Genomic DNA, 16,192 nt, shown 5'->3' with positions numbered 1-16,192 from the left:
GCTCACCCACATGAAACTGAAGGTTATATATATGTAATGTTAATGTGTTTATGTGTAGTGCAGATGTTGTTCTCTTTATCCCTGGAGGAAGGGAAGAAGTTAACAGTGCCTCTCTTTAACCACAAAATATATTTTCCCCACCTTAGTGGTGTTCGGGGAACAACATTTCCAAGGCTGGGATCTAATGCAATGGCAGAGTGTTGCCATGGCTTATTGAATCTGACAGTTTCTTAATTAGTGTGTGGCTTCTCTATGTCTGGAGAAGCCACAGTTCACATGAAAGACAGTGACCTTTAGTGAAAACGCTCTATAATCTCTGCCTTTTAACTTTCAATAGATGCAGCAAAACGCATCCACATTTGAGATACCACGTCTTGTTTCCCAGCGATCGATTCGGCTGAAGCGGTGTCCGATCATAAAGGCGCATGTACAGCATATTTCACGGCCATTCTGTATAGGTACTGAGACCAAAACTGGCTGCAAGTCACGAGCCCGTCTGTTTGTTCTGTTACCGTGTGACCAGGAAGAGGCAGGCTGGAATTAATCAAAGGCAAAACCAATCAATGAATCTTCAAGGGCGTCTTTAATACCTGACGTGTGGCGGTGTGGGCCGCAGGCTTGGTCATGTGGACGAAATGAGGCCCAGTAGCACATCTGTGATTCCGTTTTAATTTCAGTAAGTCTTGATGAGGGATGTTGATGCGCATGCAGTCACTCTCTCCATGTCTGCACTCTACAGAGACCCCCCAGGTGAGCTGTCCAGTCACTGTGCAAGCAGTGCACAGGAGAATGCACATCTTGGGCATCTCCCAGCTCACACAAAATGTTCTCGCAATGTCACTGGAATGTTTAGCCAATGTTGTAGCATTGCCACTACATGGCTGCAACGTTGTGACAACTTATTGTTAGCTGGGTCTCATCCTGCTTACTCAGTAGAGTTGCTTACGAGTGACCATGAGGGGTCACCCTGATCTCTGAGACTCTCCTTCTGTGAGTGACGCTATAGCTGATGATGGGCCACTAGGCAGAACTGCAGCCCACAGTCAGCACTGACAGTCAGGTTTTAGTAAGAGTCCTATTAATCAAAAACCAAAGTCAAATGTAAAATGCATGTAATCATGAATCCTCATCAACAAATCAATATATAACATTTTAAATTGTTAATGTTTTTACTACTAAAATAACCAAAACACATACAATGAAGGTGGTATTATATATGCCAATTATACATCATACATACAGTATTATCATGCATAATTGAAAATACATTTGGAGCTTTTTTGACCATTGTCAGTGCATGTCAACGAGAAGCTCTAATACATTTTTGCAATTGTTGTTTAGATGATTTAGCATTTTGGCTTTGCGGTAGCATAGCACTGGATTCAAGGTTGGATGCAAGCATCACTGACCTGCATTAAAGACTGAATAGACCAGATTAAATCAATATGCTGCAGCACATTACAAAGTACAAACTCAGTGGTCTCTGTATCTGCATCTGTATCTGCAAGGAAGATCAGAACAATCAGAACTCAACACTCAAGGGTTTTTAAAACAATCTCATGCTGCTCCTCTATCTGAATCCAAACTCCACTGTAATTTCACAAAGATGCATCACATAAAACCAACAGTGTTTGGATGGATTTTGTCGCATGATTTTCTGACTCAAGGCCATGAAAGTATTGTATTGTAATGAGCAGTGTTCTGAAAATGCAGCCATCGTTCAAGGTCCTCTTACATCCAGCATGTTGCCGGCAATCATCATTTATTTCTAAGCTCACTGCATTCTGACAAAGCTGTTGTGGTGTGCATCTATCTGTATGCTATATTACTGAATTAGCATTTTTCCACATTGCAGCTGTAGAAAAAACATATTGAATTTAAGCAAATAAATAGCAACAAAATACAAGTTTCTTGAGAAAGTGTATAAAGATACATTTTTTATTATAAATATTGTATTAATTTGGTGAAGAACTGAATCTGTTGTATGGTCCTGTTGATGGGTCTTTGACATAATGGCTACATGTTGCTTTCATGCCCAGGCATATAATTCATAGTTTCGTAGAAACATTCCATTCCAGAGTGGTAACATTATTGTAACATGCTGTGATGATGGATTGATAGGTTCCAAACTTGACTGGAAAAGTACGGCTCTGCCCAATCTAATGATGATGCCTGGAATGAGGTATAAAGCAGGTGAAAATCTGGGCGGGCACCTCAGATATGAATGAGCTGAGTATTTACTTCAGTGGGACTGCCTGAGGCAGACTGTACACTGTCCACCAGAGAGTCGCATTAAGGTAGATAAATATTCCACCTGTGGTGTAATCTTCATGTGGACAGCTGAGGAGGGAGATTAAAAGAGACTTGCATGAAAAAAAAACCTTGCAGCTTTCAGCCTGTCCAATCGCTGCAGCACCCCTCAGTCCATTTGGGAAAGCACAGACTAGCCTGCATCATCCAACTGCTTCTATTTCTTATGCTGTAGTCCACCAGCCTAGCTGCACCATTGCCATGTGTACTGTGAGCGCTGGATTTCATAGCAGCTGGCTTATGGTGGTCCAACCAGAGGAGGCACTCTTGTGCAGTGAGATGGAGGAGACACTGGGCTGGCACTGTGGCATAATGAATAATCTTAACTGGCTTTCTTAATAGCTTTAGTTAAATATGCAGCTGTGTGAATGGATTGTATGTAAAGCAGGGGAGCTTAAAAGGGGCTGATCTGTTCCCGAATTTTGTGCCAACTTCTGCTTAATTACTTAATTGGCAGAATCATATTTTGATCTGACATTTATATAAGCACCAACTACAGGCATAGACTACAAGTGTCCTAAAGATTTTACTGTGCTCCAATACAAGAGTGAACCAGCGTACTTAATACAGCTGTCAGAAAACTAAAACTAAGGTAATTGGTTGGGACAACAACCAGTATGCTGACCAGCCCTCCAAGACCAGAGTTGTGCAACCCTGATGTAAAGAAAATAAGCTGCATAAGAGCATCTCTTAAATGCATACATTTTTTCTTCTGGTGCCAGGCTATGGCCAGCCCTGCTTCATGTGTTCCCACAGGACTCCCACCCGCAGTTGTATGATGCAATGCCAGGGTTTAATTCCAAGCCCATGTTGTGTATCACTGCATTAGCGCTGTGCTAACTTTCACTGGATGCTCCGTTCAGGATACCAGCCTTTTCTCTAATCAAAGGCATTTCTGGGGGAGAATCATACCTCAGTTTTTAAATTAATAAATGGATGTCCTTGTTTGTTATTTTTCATAGTAGACTGCGTACATTTCTGCTCCGAGAGCAGGATTAGTCATCTTTCAGTCTGTGACAGACAAGGGCCAGTGGTGTCATTTGAGGCCACAAGCTCTCAGCTCCAGTAATGCTGCCGCTGTCGCCATGAAAAATATACAGCAAGTGGGGGAAAAAATTCCACTGCTTGGAAACCTGCCCAGCCTTTATCTTTAAGCCAGGAATAAAGACATTTGGAGGATTACTCATTATGTTCTTTCAGTGGCAACCATTTCGCTCTAAAAAAGGTTGTTCTGGGGCTTCTCATTAAGCCTGCTGAAAAGGTCTGTCTATCTGGTGCATATGAGATTGTAGTTTTTAAAAAGATTGGTTAAAGATTTTTTGTCTCTGGTTTCTTGGGAGGTGTTTCTCGTCGTTATAAATCACCATTTAGATCTTAGCTACAGTATTTTAAATCTCCACGGCTCATTAACTCACAAGTGAGTCCAGTAAAGCCTATTTCAATAATGTCCTTTAATGCAATGCAATGCATCTTTTAAACATGAACACACTGAGATAAAAGATAAAACAAATAGCTGGCAGAATTATTTTCTTTTGCTATTTATGCAAGATTTGAAGTTTGATTGTATTTCTCATTGAGGAGTAAATAATGCATGGACAGTGTGACTCAGAGCGATATTGTATCACATGTAGGGTAATCACCTTTATAACTAACTACCACTAATGCATTTTTAGTGATGGTATGGATCTTAATGGAAAAACATTCCAAACTGATATTTAGGAATATAACAGCCATATTGCAACCAAAAAGTGTGTGAGTCGCTCTGGATAAGAGCGTCTGGTAAAAATGCCTGTAATGTAAAAAAAAAAAAAGTGTGACCCATAAATGTATTTTGTTTTATGTCTATTTTTTGGTGGTGATATTCTGTATACTTAAAATTCTGAAACGGAAGTATTGATTAAGATTTTAAAACTCATATCTAATGGATATTAATGCTATAGAACATAACACCCACTGGACTATTATTTGAAAAGAGGTATACATATGCACACTACACAAACTCTTATTTGCAATTTTGATCAGATGGTTGGTGAATTTTAGATTCTGTAGGTTGTTATGCGCCATCTATGCAATACACAACTGCACTAAGATTCAGGAGTAATTCTGCCTGACAAATCAGGGTTTTGAACAAAACTGAAACCAAAGAACACAGATGACCCCAAGCACTGAGATGAACCCTCACAAACGGACCACATTCTCTCTATCACTGCACTTGATGAGAGAGGGTAATATTTCCCATTAGTAATTTTAAATGTCGAGTTGGTGCTGATTCATTTTGATTTAAGATGAAGATCACTGGTTCAATACTCTTTGTTTACAGCTGAGCAATGAGGGGGGCAAATGTTCTGTGCTCGGGACCTTTAATGTTTAAATCACGTGAGAATCCTTACCAAAGCCAACCCATGAAAACGCCATCAGAAATGGGAAAGCCATTTTCGTTTGTAATTACCATATTGTGTCAATTAAGATGGCAGTCAAGGCCACACATCCTCTGCATGAGACTCATAGAAAATCTACATGTTCTGTTATGCAATGCCAGTCATCTGAATTTCTCTCATTTTCTCGTGCTGAACATACATGACATCATTAGTTGAAAAATGGACAAAATGTATTGGAAACTTACAAGTTTTTTCAAAGTAATGAATAGTGTTCCACTTAACATTTCTTTACGATGACACTCACAAGACTCCCAATTATGTATATAATACTACCTTGTCAAGACTCATTAATGATTTGTAGTTCATCCATTATAGCATTCATAAATATATGCAAGCTTCAAATTCACTATCTTACATAACTTTTATGGATTTTTCTCTTCATAGTGAGAATGGCTTGCATTTTTATAGCACATTTCATTGCATCCCATTTTCATCTTCTCATGGATGGACTGTAAAGCCCAGCCTTGTGTCTGCATTACATTGATTGTTTATTTTCACAGCAGGTGCCTTAATCCAGAATAATTTACACACATGTAAATACATCCATACTCTGCAGCGCATATATGCACATTATGCATTTGTAAGGATGGACATACTGTATATCGAAGAAATTGAGATGTGCTCAAGGGCACAACTGCAAAGCAGGCTTACATTCAGGCAATCTTCTTATTTCAAATGCAGTTCCATAATCACTATGTCACAGATACTGATACCATCCATCACCTCCATGAAATGTTCTATTAACAGACAATATAGTACACAACACCTCCATGTCCTCCATCCTCTCTCATCCATTAGTTCCATTCCAAAATATCCCTCCTCAAGACAGAGGTAAAGTCTATATTCACAACAGACAAAATGCAGAAGACAGAATAGCATCTGAATACAGTACATTTACATTTTAGGCATTTAGCAGATGCTCTTATACAGAGCATGGCTTACACTGCTTACTTCTTTTTTATACACAATCCAATTATGCAGCTGGATATGTTTACTGAAGCAATTAAGGTTGAGTACCTTTCTCAGGGGTACAACAGCTGCACCCTAGCTGGGAATCAAACCCCAAAACACAATCTCTGCCAAAATACAAATTTCACACTAAATGGGTTGTATATACATATTAAAATACTACTGAAGAATGAAGTTAACCTGGCTTTGTTTATCTCATGACATTATCTTTATGTCTTGTCTTCATTCTAGCCACTAAGAGGCTGGCAAGAGTCTGAGGTTTCCTGATCTGAAGGTTCAGGTATCCTCTTTATTGTCTATTTAGTAAATTCATACGTTATTAATAGCTTCTCTTTCTTTTTTCAATTCTAGCATGCACATGAATAAGTTACATGCTTAAAGTGTACAGCAACACCAGCTTTTGGTCTGTGTCCACCTACTTCACAATTTTAAAAGATGTGAATTGGGGTTGAGTGTGAGAGGACAGAGGGGAGGGGGCAGGAGGGAGGGGCGTTAGAATCAGTTGGTAATGTATCATAGGCACGTATGCTGAGCCAGCAAGGGGTAAAACAATCCCGCGCTTGGAAAAAAAATGGGGGAAAATATCCTGTGTCAATGTTTTGAATAGGGACCCACCGTAGATCAAGCTAGCTGTAATTGCTATTTTACCATAACATCAGCAAATTACTTTAAATTATTGTTTCCTAAAGACCGGCAAAGGTATTTTGGAAAAATAAAACAAGACTTCAAAAAGCATCAGACTTAAGTGCAGTTCTAATGCAGTTACAGAGTAGAAACGTGATACAACTGTATAATTCCCTGATAAACCTCTGTCTTATTTATTAACCCCGGTAAGGAACCATGGTAATGATCCATGGCCATGAAACGTAGACAAACATCAGCTAGCTAGCCATTATGGAATGGTTTCACTTTGAATATTAAACTACAGAAGCAATCTTAATGACATCATTTTGTGAGTAACTTGGTAGTGGTCTGACAGCCATGGATGCAAGTGAAACCCATGCTAGCTATCTCAGCTAAATTTAGAAAACAGCCAGACTTAGCAAACTTGCTGCAATTGAAAAAAACACTAAAATAGGAAAATACTACAATTAGAAAGGACTAACTGGAAAAGCTATGCACCGTTTTTAAAAAGTAGTCTAACTACCAAAAATCATTAGAACAAACAAACTATAAAATATGACTTACTACTTACAACAAATTACTAAAATTCCAAATAATGTATAGAGCTGAAGTACGATACAGAAAATGGAACTGGAATGGAACAAGGAAAGACAAAACAGGATTTGTAGCTAAGCTAATCTAAATAGAAAAAAAAAAAACACTGCCCAGGCTTTCACAATTTCACTGTACAGGTGGTTTGAAATGAGCAGGGTAATTTGTGCAGACATAGGCCCTATTAGATCAGTTTGCAAACATAATACTTACTCATAAATCTAGAAGAAGGGCAAGGATGGGGGGCATTGACTTGCTTACATACAATCAGGCTTTAACCTACTTCTATGTCACAGATGTGGACTGGGCTCCAGACAAAACTAAAAGAAACTTTTCACCTTTGAGTGGCAGGGCATTGCTCTTTTATTGCACAAAATGTGGTGGCAGGGTGTAATTTCATTTTATTTTTTAACAATAAGAATAATGTGACGTATCAAATAAAGACAGGATACTTGAACTCAAAAACATGATTTAATGATTATTACCCCTTTGAAGCTCTGTGGTGGTGATTAGATGAACTCCTCTGGAAAAGAAAGTTACACCTGTTGGAGAATTTATGACTAATTAGATCCTTACTCATTTGCATAGCGTAAACAAAACTGGCCAAATGGACACGACTCAAAGGCTGACAGACTTAATGTGACATCTGTGGACTTCGAAATAGTCCAGTAATTTTTAATGTGTGAAGCATTATAAATGACCTTCTCTGTGAACGAACATGCATAGTGTCACATATTACATTAAAACTGCTTAAGAGCAACTTTTCAGTGAATTGGGAACTCAGGAACAAAGGCCTGGTTACGGGTCAATGTTTGTGGTGCTTTATTGAAGAGGCAAACATTAAATTCCCCCATTATAATCACCCATTTCAAAAATAAATAAATAAATAAATAAATAAACAGAGGCCTTCTGTGTAATGAATGTGGACACCACTGCAAGCGCATTGAAAAGCAGGTAGCTTATGGCTCTCTCAGGTCCACCGCAAAGCTGTGCTACATTCATGTGATGCTACGAGAGCCCTCCCCTCCTTCCTCTGTTGTTTGTTGTGTTACAGCGAGGTTACAGAAGCTTTCTCTGTGGATGGGATTTGCTGTGCTTCATCCCATGCCAGCTGATATTGCAGGATCTTTGCTGGAAGTGATATAACTGTGGAGCAACAGCAGAAAACAAATAGGAACTCACACTGTAATGCCTTCCTCTGTGACTAACAAGTGTGTGCACAGTAGGAGTAATATTTTCCTTATTGACTATGTCACTTTATTATGAATAATAATAATATATATTGGTGGGGGAAGGGGTGGTATGACTCTTATTGTTAAAATTCACCCGTTGATTTTCACGTCAACACAACATCCCAAATATTAACACTTAACCAAGCTGCTTCTCTGATTGGTACATGAACAGAAAGAATCTGACCAACAATTAATTAAAACACAGCAAACAAAACAATAATATTTGTCTTTCCTGGTCCCCAAACATTTCTATTTCCATTTACTCAATAAATCATTGAACCATGTTATTTTTTGAGTTTTCATGAACACTCTCATGTGTATGTCATGCTGATCAGGATGTGTAAGTACTTACAGTAACATTTCCTTGAAGTCAGAAAAAATCCAAATTGAGCACTCTTGCTGAATCTATAGTACCTACTCCTACAGAACAAAAACACTTACTGGCAGCTCTGTGGCATAGAGGTTAGAAAGCTGAACTTGTGACATGAAGACCATGGAATAATGGCAGATTGTAAGATAGTTCATGCCTTTGTTCAGCAGACGTGTGGCTGGATCAAATATGAGAACACATATGAGAGAATCATACTTTGGTCTTAACGTTAATTGTCTCCCTCGGGCGATTCACCTCTTGCTGATGGGGCCCCAGAAAATCCTTAGTCTTCTACTGATAATATTATTCTCTTTTTATCTGTTTAAGGATTGCTCAAATAGTACATTTTACGTATTATACATTCATGTATTATGGCAGTTACATGGATAATTAGGCACCGTATGTCTTATTGTTGCATACTATATTTGCATGTTTCTTAGACTGATGGCTGTGTACTTCACTCTGTGTATTGTATCAACACTGGTCATTCTAGAGCTAAGCACAGCTTTTCCTGTTCTTTTAAAGCAGAACGCAGCTGATAATTCCCTGCCAATGATGCTCGCAATGGCTGCACAAAAGCTTGAAATGATCACTGCCAGAGCAGACCAATATAAAAGGGAAGCTATGGGAAGCTAGTTAACTACTTAGCACAGAACCCACAGTATGAAGTGCATGCAAACTGTATTGATTTCAGTAATTTGAATGCCCTACCAAAACTACATGTGTTTTCTGTATGTTTGCCAGCTGGATGATACAGTGAAAGAACTATAGACTGTAACTTATGAAATGCAGGAAGCATAACTTGCAAGCTAACCAGCAGTAAATAAGATGGAACTAATGCAATCACATTGCCTGCTAGCTGCCTAGTTACCTATTCCCATGCGGATGGGCCTACGTCCGTTAGGCTGCAACAAAGAACTTCATGGGGGTATTATTTTGGGCTTACATTGTAAGACATAATACAATATCAAGCTAATGTCCTAAGTGAAATGTCAAGAAATATACGTTAGAATGTTTGCTTTGTCACTGACAGAGAACATATATCTATAAAATCAATATTGATCCATCTTTAAAGTTCTGGAAATTAGCAGTTAGCGAGTAAGCTAGCGATCTCACACAAAAAAATATTTCATTTATTTACTTTATGTAGACCATTGGCTAAAATAATGTCTCATAATGTACACACCCTTACTGGTTGTACACTTTTGGAGTTAAACTGAAAAGTAAGAAGCAAATGTTTTGAAAGTACTGAGTGTCTGTGTCTGAGTCACTATGGTTATTTCACTAAGGAAACCCTGAAAAGGGCCTATCCCGTTACACTGTTTGATATTGGGTATGTGTGCGCCACCAGAAAGGGTTGAAAGCAAATTGGGACTGCCACGTGTGTGTGTGTGTGTGTGTGTGTGTGTTATACTGTACCACAGTAGTCTATGGAATTCCATGCCTTTAACAATAAAAATAAACAAATGATCACATAAGAGACTATTGACTCTTTACTTTTAAATGTGTATTCCAACATTTCACACTATTAAAGTTAGAATGAAAGTGAACAAATGATTGTAGAACTTAGTACCAATTTACCAAACCACCTTAAAGAAAGTGTAATGGAATGTGGTTTTCTTTGACCTGCATGTACACTTAAACCAAAAGTGGTTGGGCTAAACAGGCTGTGAATTGGTTCTGACTGAGTACTTCCACAAACAAACCTGCAATAAATATCAATTTTCAACTGTCTGACAACATTAGTTTCACCATTAACGTATCTCATTGCCTGCCCATTGAATTACCGAACTGCCACAAGGCAGCTTTTAGTATGTTATTCAGATACAATGGAAAATTCCAGATGTGAGGTTGATTCATTTGCTAAGCACAGTTAATTGGTTATTGATATAAACTGGATTCTTCCTTAAAAAGTGTAAAGCTATATAAATGTAGAAAGTGGTTTGACTGTCAGATTTTGGAAGCATAGCTGCTGACATCATGCACGCAGAAAAAAGCAGTTTGCATCCAGTTTGCTCCAAACACAACACTTGGCAATTTGGCTAGAATGGTCCAATTACATCAGAACTGACAACACAACTCTCACTTAAAAGTTTTCTTGAAAATTGCATATGAATTTGCAGATGGTTTTGTTATTATCGACAACCTTCTGGTCACTGATGTACAGGCCAGTTTTGCAGTGACACTCTTGGCTGATACATCTTTTTTTTAAACTTCATTGTGAACAAAGGGCTGTTTACCGAGTGATCTTTTTATACCCCTCTGCAGATATGTGCTTTTTGAACCCTACATTGTTTTGTAAACTCCTTTGTAAGTAAATCCTTATTTGGACTTCACTATTTGACTGAGGGATCTCATAAACACTGATGTATTTAATTTATTTTTTAATCTATTCAGGTTTTTGTTTGAATGCTTGGCTGTACAGTATGTTTGATATCCTTATACAGCGTATTTCTTTAACACTGTGTAGTGTGTAGATCGTATGAATTCCTGTTTAAAAGTGTATTAATTTTAAGCTCCGAGGCAAGGTTCTGAATAATTTTGCGAGACACAGCACGTACTATGTAACAACAACTAGCCCACACAAAGTAAAACCATGCATTTATGTTAATAATTGCAATGATCATTCTACCACGACAGGTGGGCATGATTATGAACATGAAAAATTGTTTCTGGAATTTTAATAGAATTCTGGAATTCTAGAAGTCTGTTCGTGTTGGTTTTCCAATGAGTGATAAAGAATGTAATAAATGTTGCCGCGTGTTCTAGAATGTGAAAACGGCTTTGAAGCATGTGTTCGGTTTATTGTTAATTATGATTAGGAGAAAGGCTGTGCAGGCTACGGTTTGACGATCTACAACGGAGTATATTCAATCTGAAATATTATATATTCCAAAGTTCGCACAACGATAATAACAGCTTCCTCTAATATACCCAATAATTCCACCCACAGCACATTATGTTTGCTCCGCTCCTGCTATTCAACGGGTCCACCTGCTTATTCGATGAAATATTGTGCATGACGTTTACGTTTTCCTGTGCCTTCGCGTTTCCCCAATGGATCTGCACTCCCGCGGGAGAATCTCAAAATAGCGCTTTTTTATTTTCATACTGGACATTAACCAGATACACTCGTTCTTCTGAATGCGTACGTTTTCCTTGCTATTCTGGTTTTCTGGCGATCTGCCTAGCACGATCCCCACCGCAAGCCCAATAACAACATTACTGCACTTCCCATACCCCTGCCCCTGATTGCATTCCTTTCTTTGTATTTAAACACATCCGGGTTTCCCTGCTGGCTGCGCTGCTGCTCTCCTCTCAGAAGCCATTTTGGACTCAGTTCAGTTCCCTGCGTGTCAGTTTCAGACACCACCTCTCTGGCTTTCAGCGGTTTAGGGGAAATAGGGTAACGCGCACATCAGAGCTGTAAAAAAATCTTCAATAAGAAAGGCGTAGTTTCTCTTCTTTTTACGGACTGAAAACCTGGAAATATTTTTCTTCTCATGGATTTTTCTATATTTTAAAGTTTTTTTTTTTTTTTTTCCCCCACCAGTGCAATTTTGTTGCATTGGGACTATACACACAAAAGCAACGCAAACTCTCGGTGCGGTGGACATCCGAGGCCCGGGGTCATTGGCTCGCTGCGTTGGGCAGAACATCATTTTAAATGTTCGAAAAGGAAAATAAATTTAAAAGGGGAAAATCCGCTGTGTTTCTCTCTTATTGAAGGAATATGTTTGCTTCCTGGCTCACTTTTACACTTCTTTGGGGAACTTTTTGTGCAGGTAAGCACTCTTATTAATTTTGTCTTGGCTGTTGTATGGTTCTTGTAGATGTGTATGCGGCAATATCAACGCAACTCGAAAGCAGCAAACAAACCAGAGAACAAACTGTTTGATTTATTTAACGTGGCTAAAGCTAGCGATCGATACGAGGTTGCCGGCGGGACAGGCAGAGGTGGTGGTTAGCACTGCTTGGTCAACGTATCGATAACTTGATCAACTTTGTGGTGTTTTCTATATTTATTTAAGTGTAAGCATTAAAAACGTTGCATTTTTGTAATTGAGAGCATGTACTTGCTTTTGTGTTTGTTTGCTAACAATCCGACGAGCTATCAATGACTGCGATCCCACTGTCTGCCATGCGTAGAACCATTGTATTTGTTAAATTGAGTCTATTATAGCATACTTATAACTAATACTAGGTTTCTGTAGCATGTTTTATTATCAAATGTCTTTACGACAATTGCCCAGAATTGCAATTTAACTACAGATTGCCTGATGAATTATCACATTTATCCGAGCTAAGTTTCATCAAAGTTTATTCCCATCTAAATATGGTAAGCCTCGTGACATTTATATTTAGATGCATCAGAGGCAAGCATCTTGGAAATGAAACATGAATTAATGACAGGATGCTTGTGTTCGTGGGCTGGCTAGTCGTGTAGCCTTGTTTTGTTTTCAGTTAAAGTTGATTCAATGCACAGTTTGAGATAAAGACTTAAACCGCAGTGGTTTCCGTTTGCTTTGACAATTTTCCATGTGTTCTGGATTTCCCACGTGCATCAAAGCAGGATTCGCTTCAATTTGGTACTTCTCGCTGCAGTAGCCTATTTCATCTGTGCTGTGCACGCTCACTGAGGATTCCATTAAAACCATGCAATTAACAAACAGCCAATTCAATACGTGCGATGGCTTTGAGATGCACGTTTTAGCCTGCATCACAAGGCGTTGTGGAAATTAAATGTTTCTACCTCAAACTTTTTTCAGCGTCTTCGCGTCTGATTTTTGTTTTACCAGCAACATCTAGTTGGCGTCAGTCGTAAACTTGCTCAATTGTATTACTTAAATTTACCTCATAAAATTGAAATTTCGGTTTGTTTTCATAGCTACTGGAATCGATAGTCATCGATACATATTAAGTGTATTAATATTTCGTGAAATAACAGACATCACCTTCACCATTATCGTTTTTAGAGGGAGTTAAAGGTATTTATTGGACAGTTTATCCTCCGCGCCTGCTTTTGTTGCACAGTTCCCTCCTTGTTTTCACGACTTCGGGGAGGGGTACTTGAGGGTGGGGGTGGGGGTGTGAAAAGTACCCTTTGTGCGTATTTTCATTGTGTTAAAATGAAATGATGCAACGGATCTTTTACATTTCTGGTACCCAGCAGTAGTTTGTAACATTGTAACCACATATAATGTTTTATTTTCTACCCTAGTTACAATGATCGCACACTGACATTTTCCTCACGTTACCTTATTATAGTGCCACTAACCGTTATTAAATTGTAGTCTTTGTAGTTTTTCCCTATGAAATTTAACTATTAGATGACATACTACATATCTATAGAGGGGTGGGGATGTTTTTAATTCGGATATAAGAATGAGTCGGTGCAACGCAGGGATTGATGAAATACACGTTTGTATCGGTTTTTATGGTATATAGTGTATTAAAATACCAATCTAACCCCCTTAGGTTTCTGTATTTCGTGCATTTGATTGAAATTTAATGTTTGCTAAAGGAACTGGCTGAATTTTTGGCCATGTGTTTTAATATTCTTTGTCAGAAGCTTGGTTTTAAATGCTAGGGGTTCGCTGTGGGCTTTAGTGCACCATCGATTGCAAGGTAGTATTATAATTGGATGCTGATTTGCTTAAAATAATTCGACAATAGCGATTGTACCTTGATTTAACGTGTATGATGGTCTCGCCCCCACAGACCTCCTCAGTTTATATCCCCATTGATGTTAAATGGTAACAAAAAGTATGCGATCCCTTTTGGTTTTCGGGGTATTGTTTGTAAAGTCATTGGTTATATTATGCAATTCGACAGCGTTTATGCCAATGATATTTGCCTGTAGTTTCCTCTGCTAACAGTTCCATTATGTGTCTGACTGCAATATTAACAATTGTATGCATGAGTCCCTTTACAATTACGAATGTAAACCTCTCGGCCGATATTGAAATGAGTTGCTGAAAATGCACCCTGTTTTCTGGCCCAGAATGAAAAATTGCATAGAAAATCTGAGACATCTTGAACAAATGGCTTTTCTGCCGCGTTCGCTGGAATGGCGATGCATCATGTTTAAAGCGATGCCACGTAAGGACATGCAACGATTTGCCATGCACCGTGTGCCTTGCGTTTCTCCGGGCCCTTTTTCACAAAACGAAGTTGTATACATTTTTTATATCTGTTTTTAAGGTAGCTTACTGGTGTCATAGAAGTTGAACGTGTAATGGTATGAGTGTTAAACGAAGTCAGTGCAAAAAAAATAAAATAATATTTATTTATTTATTTATTTTTTATTGTTCCAGTATGGCGGAGGCACAGAGATACACTAGCATATGGGTAATACAGTTGTGATTTGGCCTCTGGTGTCCTGATGACCCCAGCGCCTTTGCGTATTTTCTCTTGACCTGGCTCTTAAAATAATACTCCCGTCTCTGGTCTGCTCGGGAACAATGAATGCGGAATCAATTTTATTATCAAATATAGAGGTGTATCCTACAGCAGTGAGTCACATGTTCCCTTAATAGGAAAAAGAGGGCTTTTGAGGTCCCTATTCCGAGATCTGTCCGTTCACTCTGTTCTAGTGGCAAGCACCTCCCCCATATGACTGCACGCAAACAGAGAACCCAAGGCAGCTCCAGTGTGGATTAGCTCTCCCTGTGAAACCATGCTTGCTCACGGTGTGTGTGTGTGTGTGTTTGAGAGAGAGAAAGAGAGAGTGGGGGATGGGAACTGATGTTGTTATACTCCCCCCCCCCCCCCTTATCACATGACTGCTGGATCAGTCACAACAGTATCTCAACTGTGTGTAGGTTTGCAAAGGTTTGGCCGCATGGCTTAGCAGAGGAGGTTGAGGGGTGGGTGGCCAGGGGTTCGAAGAGTGGTCACTGCTGTGGTTTTTAACTGTTCGCATAAAACCTGCCTCCCAATCTGGCACCCAAAAAAGAGGCAAGGGGATGCATTATGCTCTGTAGTCAATCGGTGGTAATGCATTTTCTTCACTGCATTTAGCTTTGGCTGAGGGGGCAGGGAGTAGGGGGTGGCACTGTGGGGGATGGGCAGCCTCCAGCTAGAACTGGGATTTAAAGACACAGCACATATTTTTTTTTCCTCTGGTGTGGAACAAAGATCACTAATGTTGAAGAAAAAAAAAATAAGGAAGAAGAAAAATAAACCACTCACCAGTCATTTTTATCTGAACAACACATGTACATTTATATATTTTTACATTTGTATTCAAATAGCATCCAGAAAATGGTAAAAACAAATCTGTTCCCATTGCTTGGGAATATTGTTAAATAAAACACATTTGGGAATATCTATTTAGTTCCTGTAATGGGCATTTATGATGTGTGACATAAGGAGTCACATCTGAATAAAACTGGAACTGATTCATTGAATCATCATGAGGTGAAATGGAAACCCGATGTGCAGCCCGAGATACTGCTTAAACAGAAAGGCTCAGGTTAATTAAAGCAGCTCAAGTAAACGGCTGTTTGGGCATTCTCACCCAAACAGCATTTGTTGCGTTCCAGGCCTATTATCACACATTCCTTTCAGTGTTCGTTCTTTATTTTTCCTTGTTGTCTTACTCCAGTTTCAACTGTAAACCGCTGACGTTCCCAGACCAGCCTATCAGGGACTTG

General features: G+C 39.0%; 1 protein-coding gene across 1 annotated transcript in view; it reads left to right on the top strand.

The window, feature by feature from the left end:
- The first annotated feature begins 11,663 nt into the window (after positions 1-11,663).
- Positions 11,664-16,192, top strand: part of LOC118234098 (activin receptor type-2B) — a 50,187-nt gene continuing 45,658 nt past the window's right edge. The window contains exon 1 of the mRNA XM_035430419.1: positions 11,664-12,319. Coding sequence (XP_035286310.1) covers positions 12,268-12,319 — 52 coding nt within the window. The 5' untranslated portion in view covers positions 11,664-12,267. The remainder of the gene's footprint in view (positions 12,320-16,192) is intronic.

The sequence above is a fragment of the Anguilla anguilla genome, chromosome 8 (assembly GCF_013347855.1).
Source record: "Anguilla anguilla isolate fAngAng1 chromosome 8, fAngAng1.pri, whole genome shotgun sequence".
Classification (NCBI taxonomy): domain Eukaryota; kingdom Metazoa; phylum Chordata; class Actinopteri; order Anguilliformes; family Anguillidae; genus Anguilla; species Anguilla anguilla.
The sequence above is the reverse complement of the archived record's forward strand: the minus strand, read 5'-3'. Positions and strand labels throughout refer to the sequence as shown.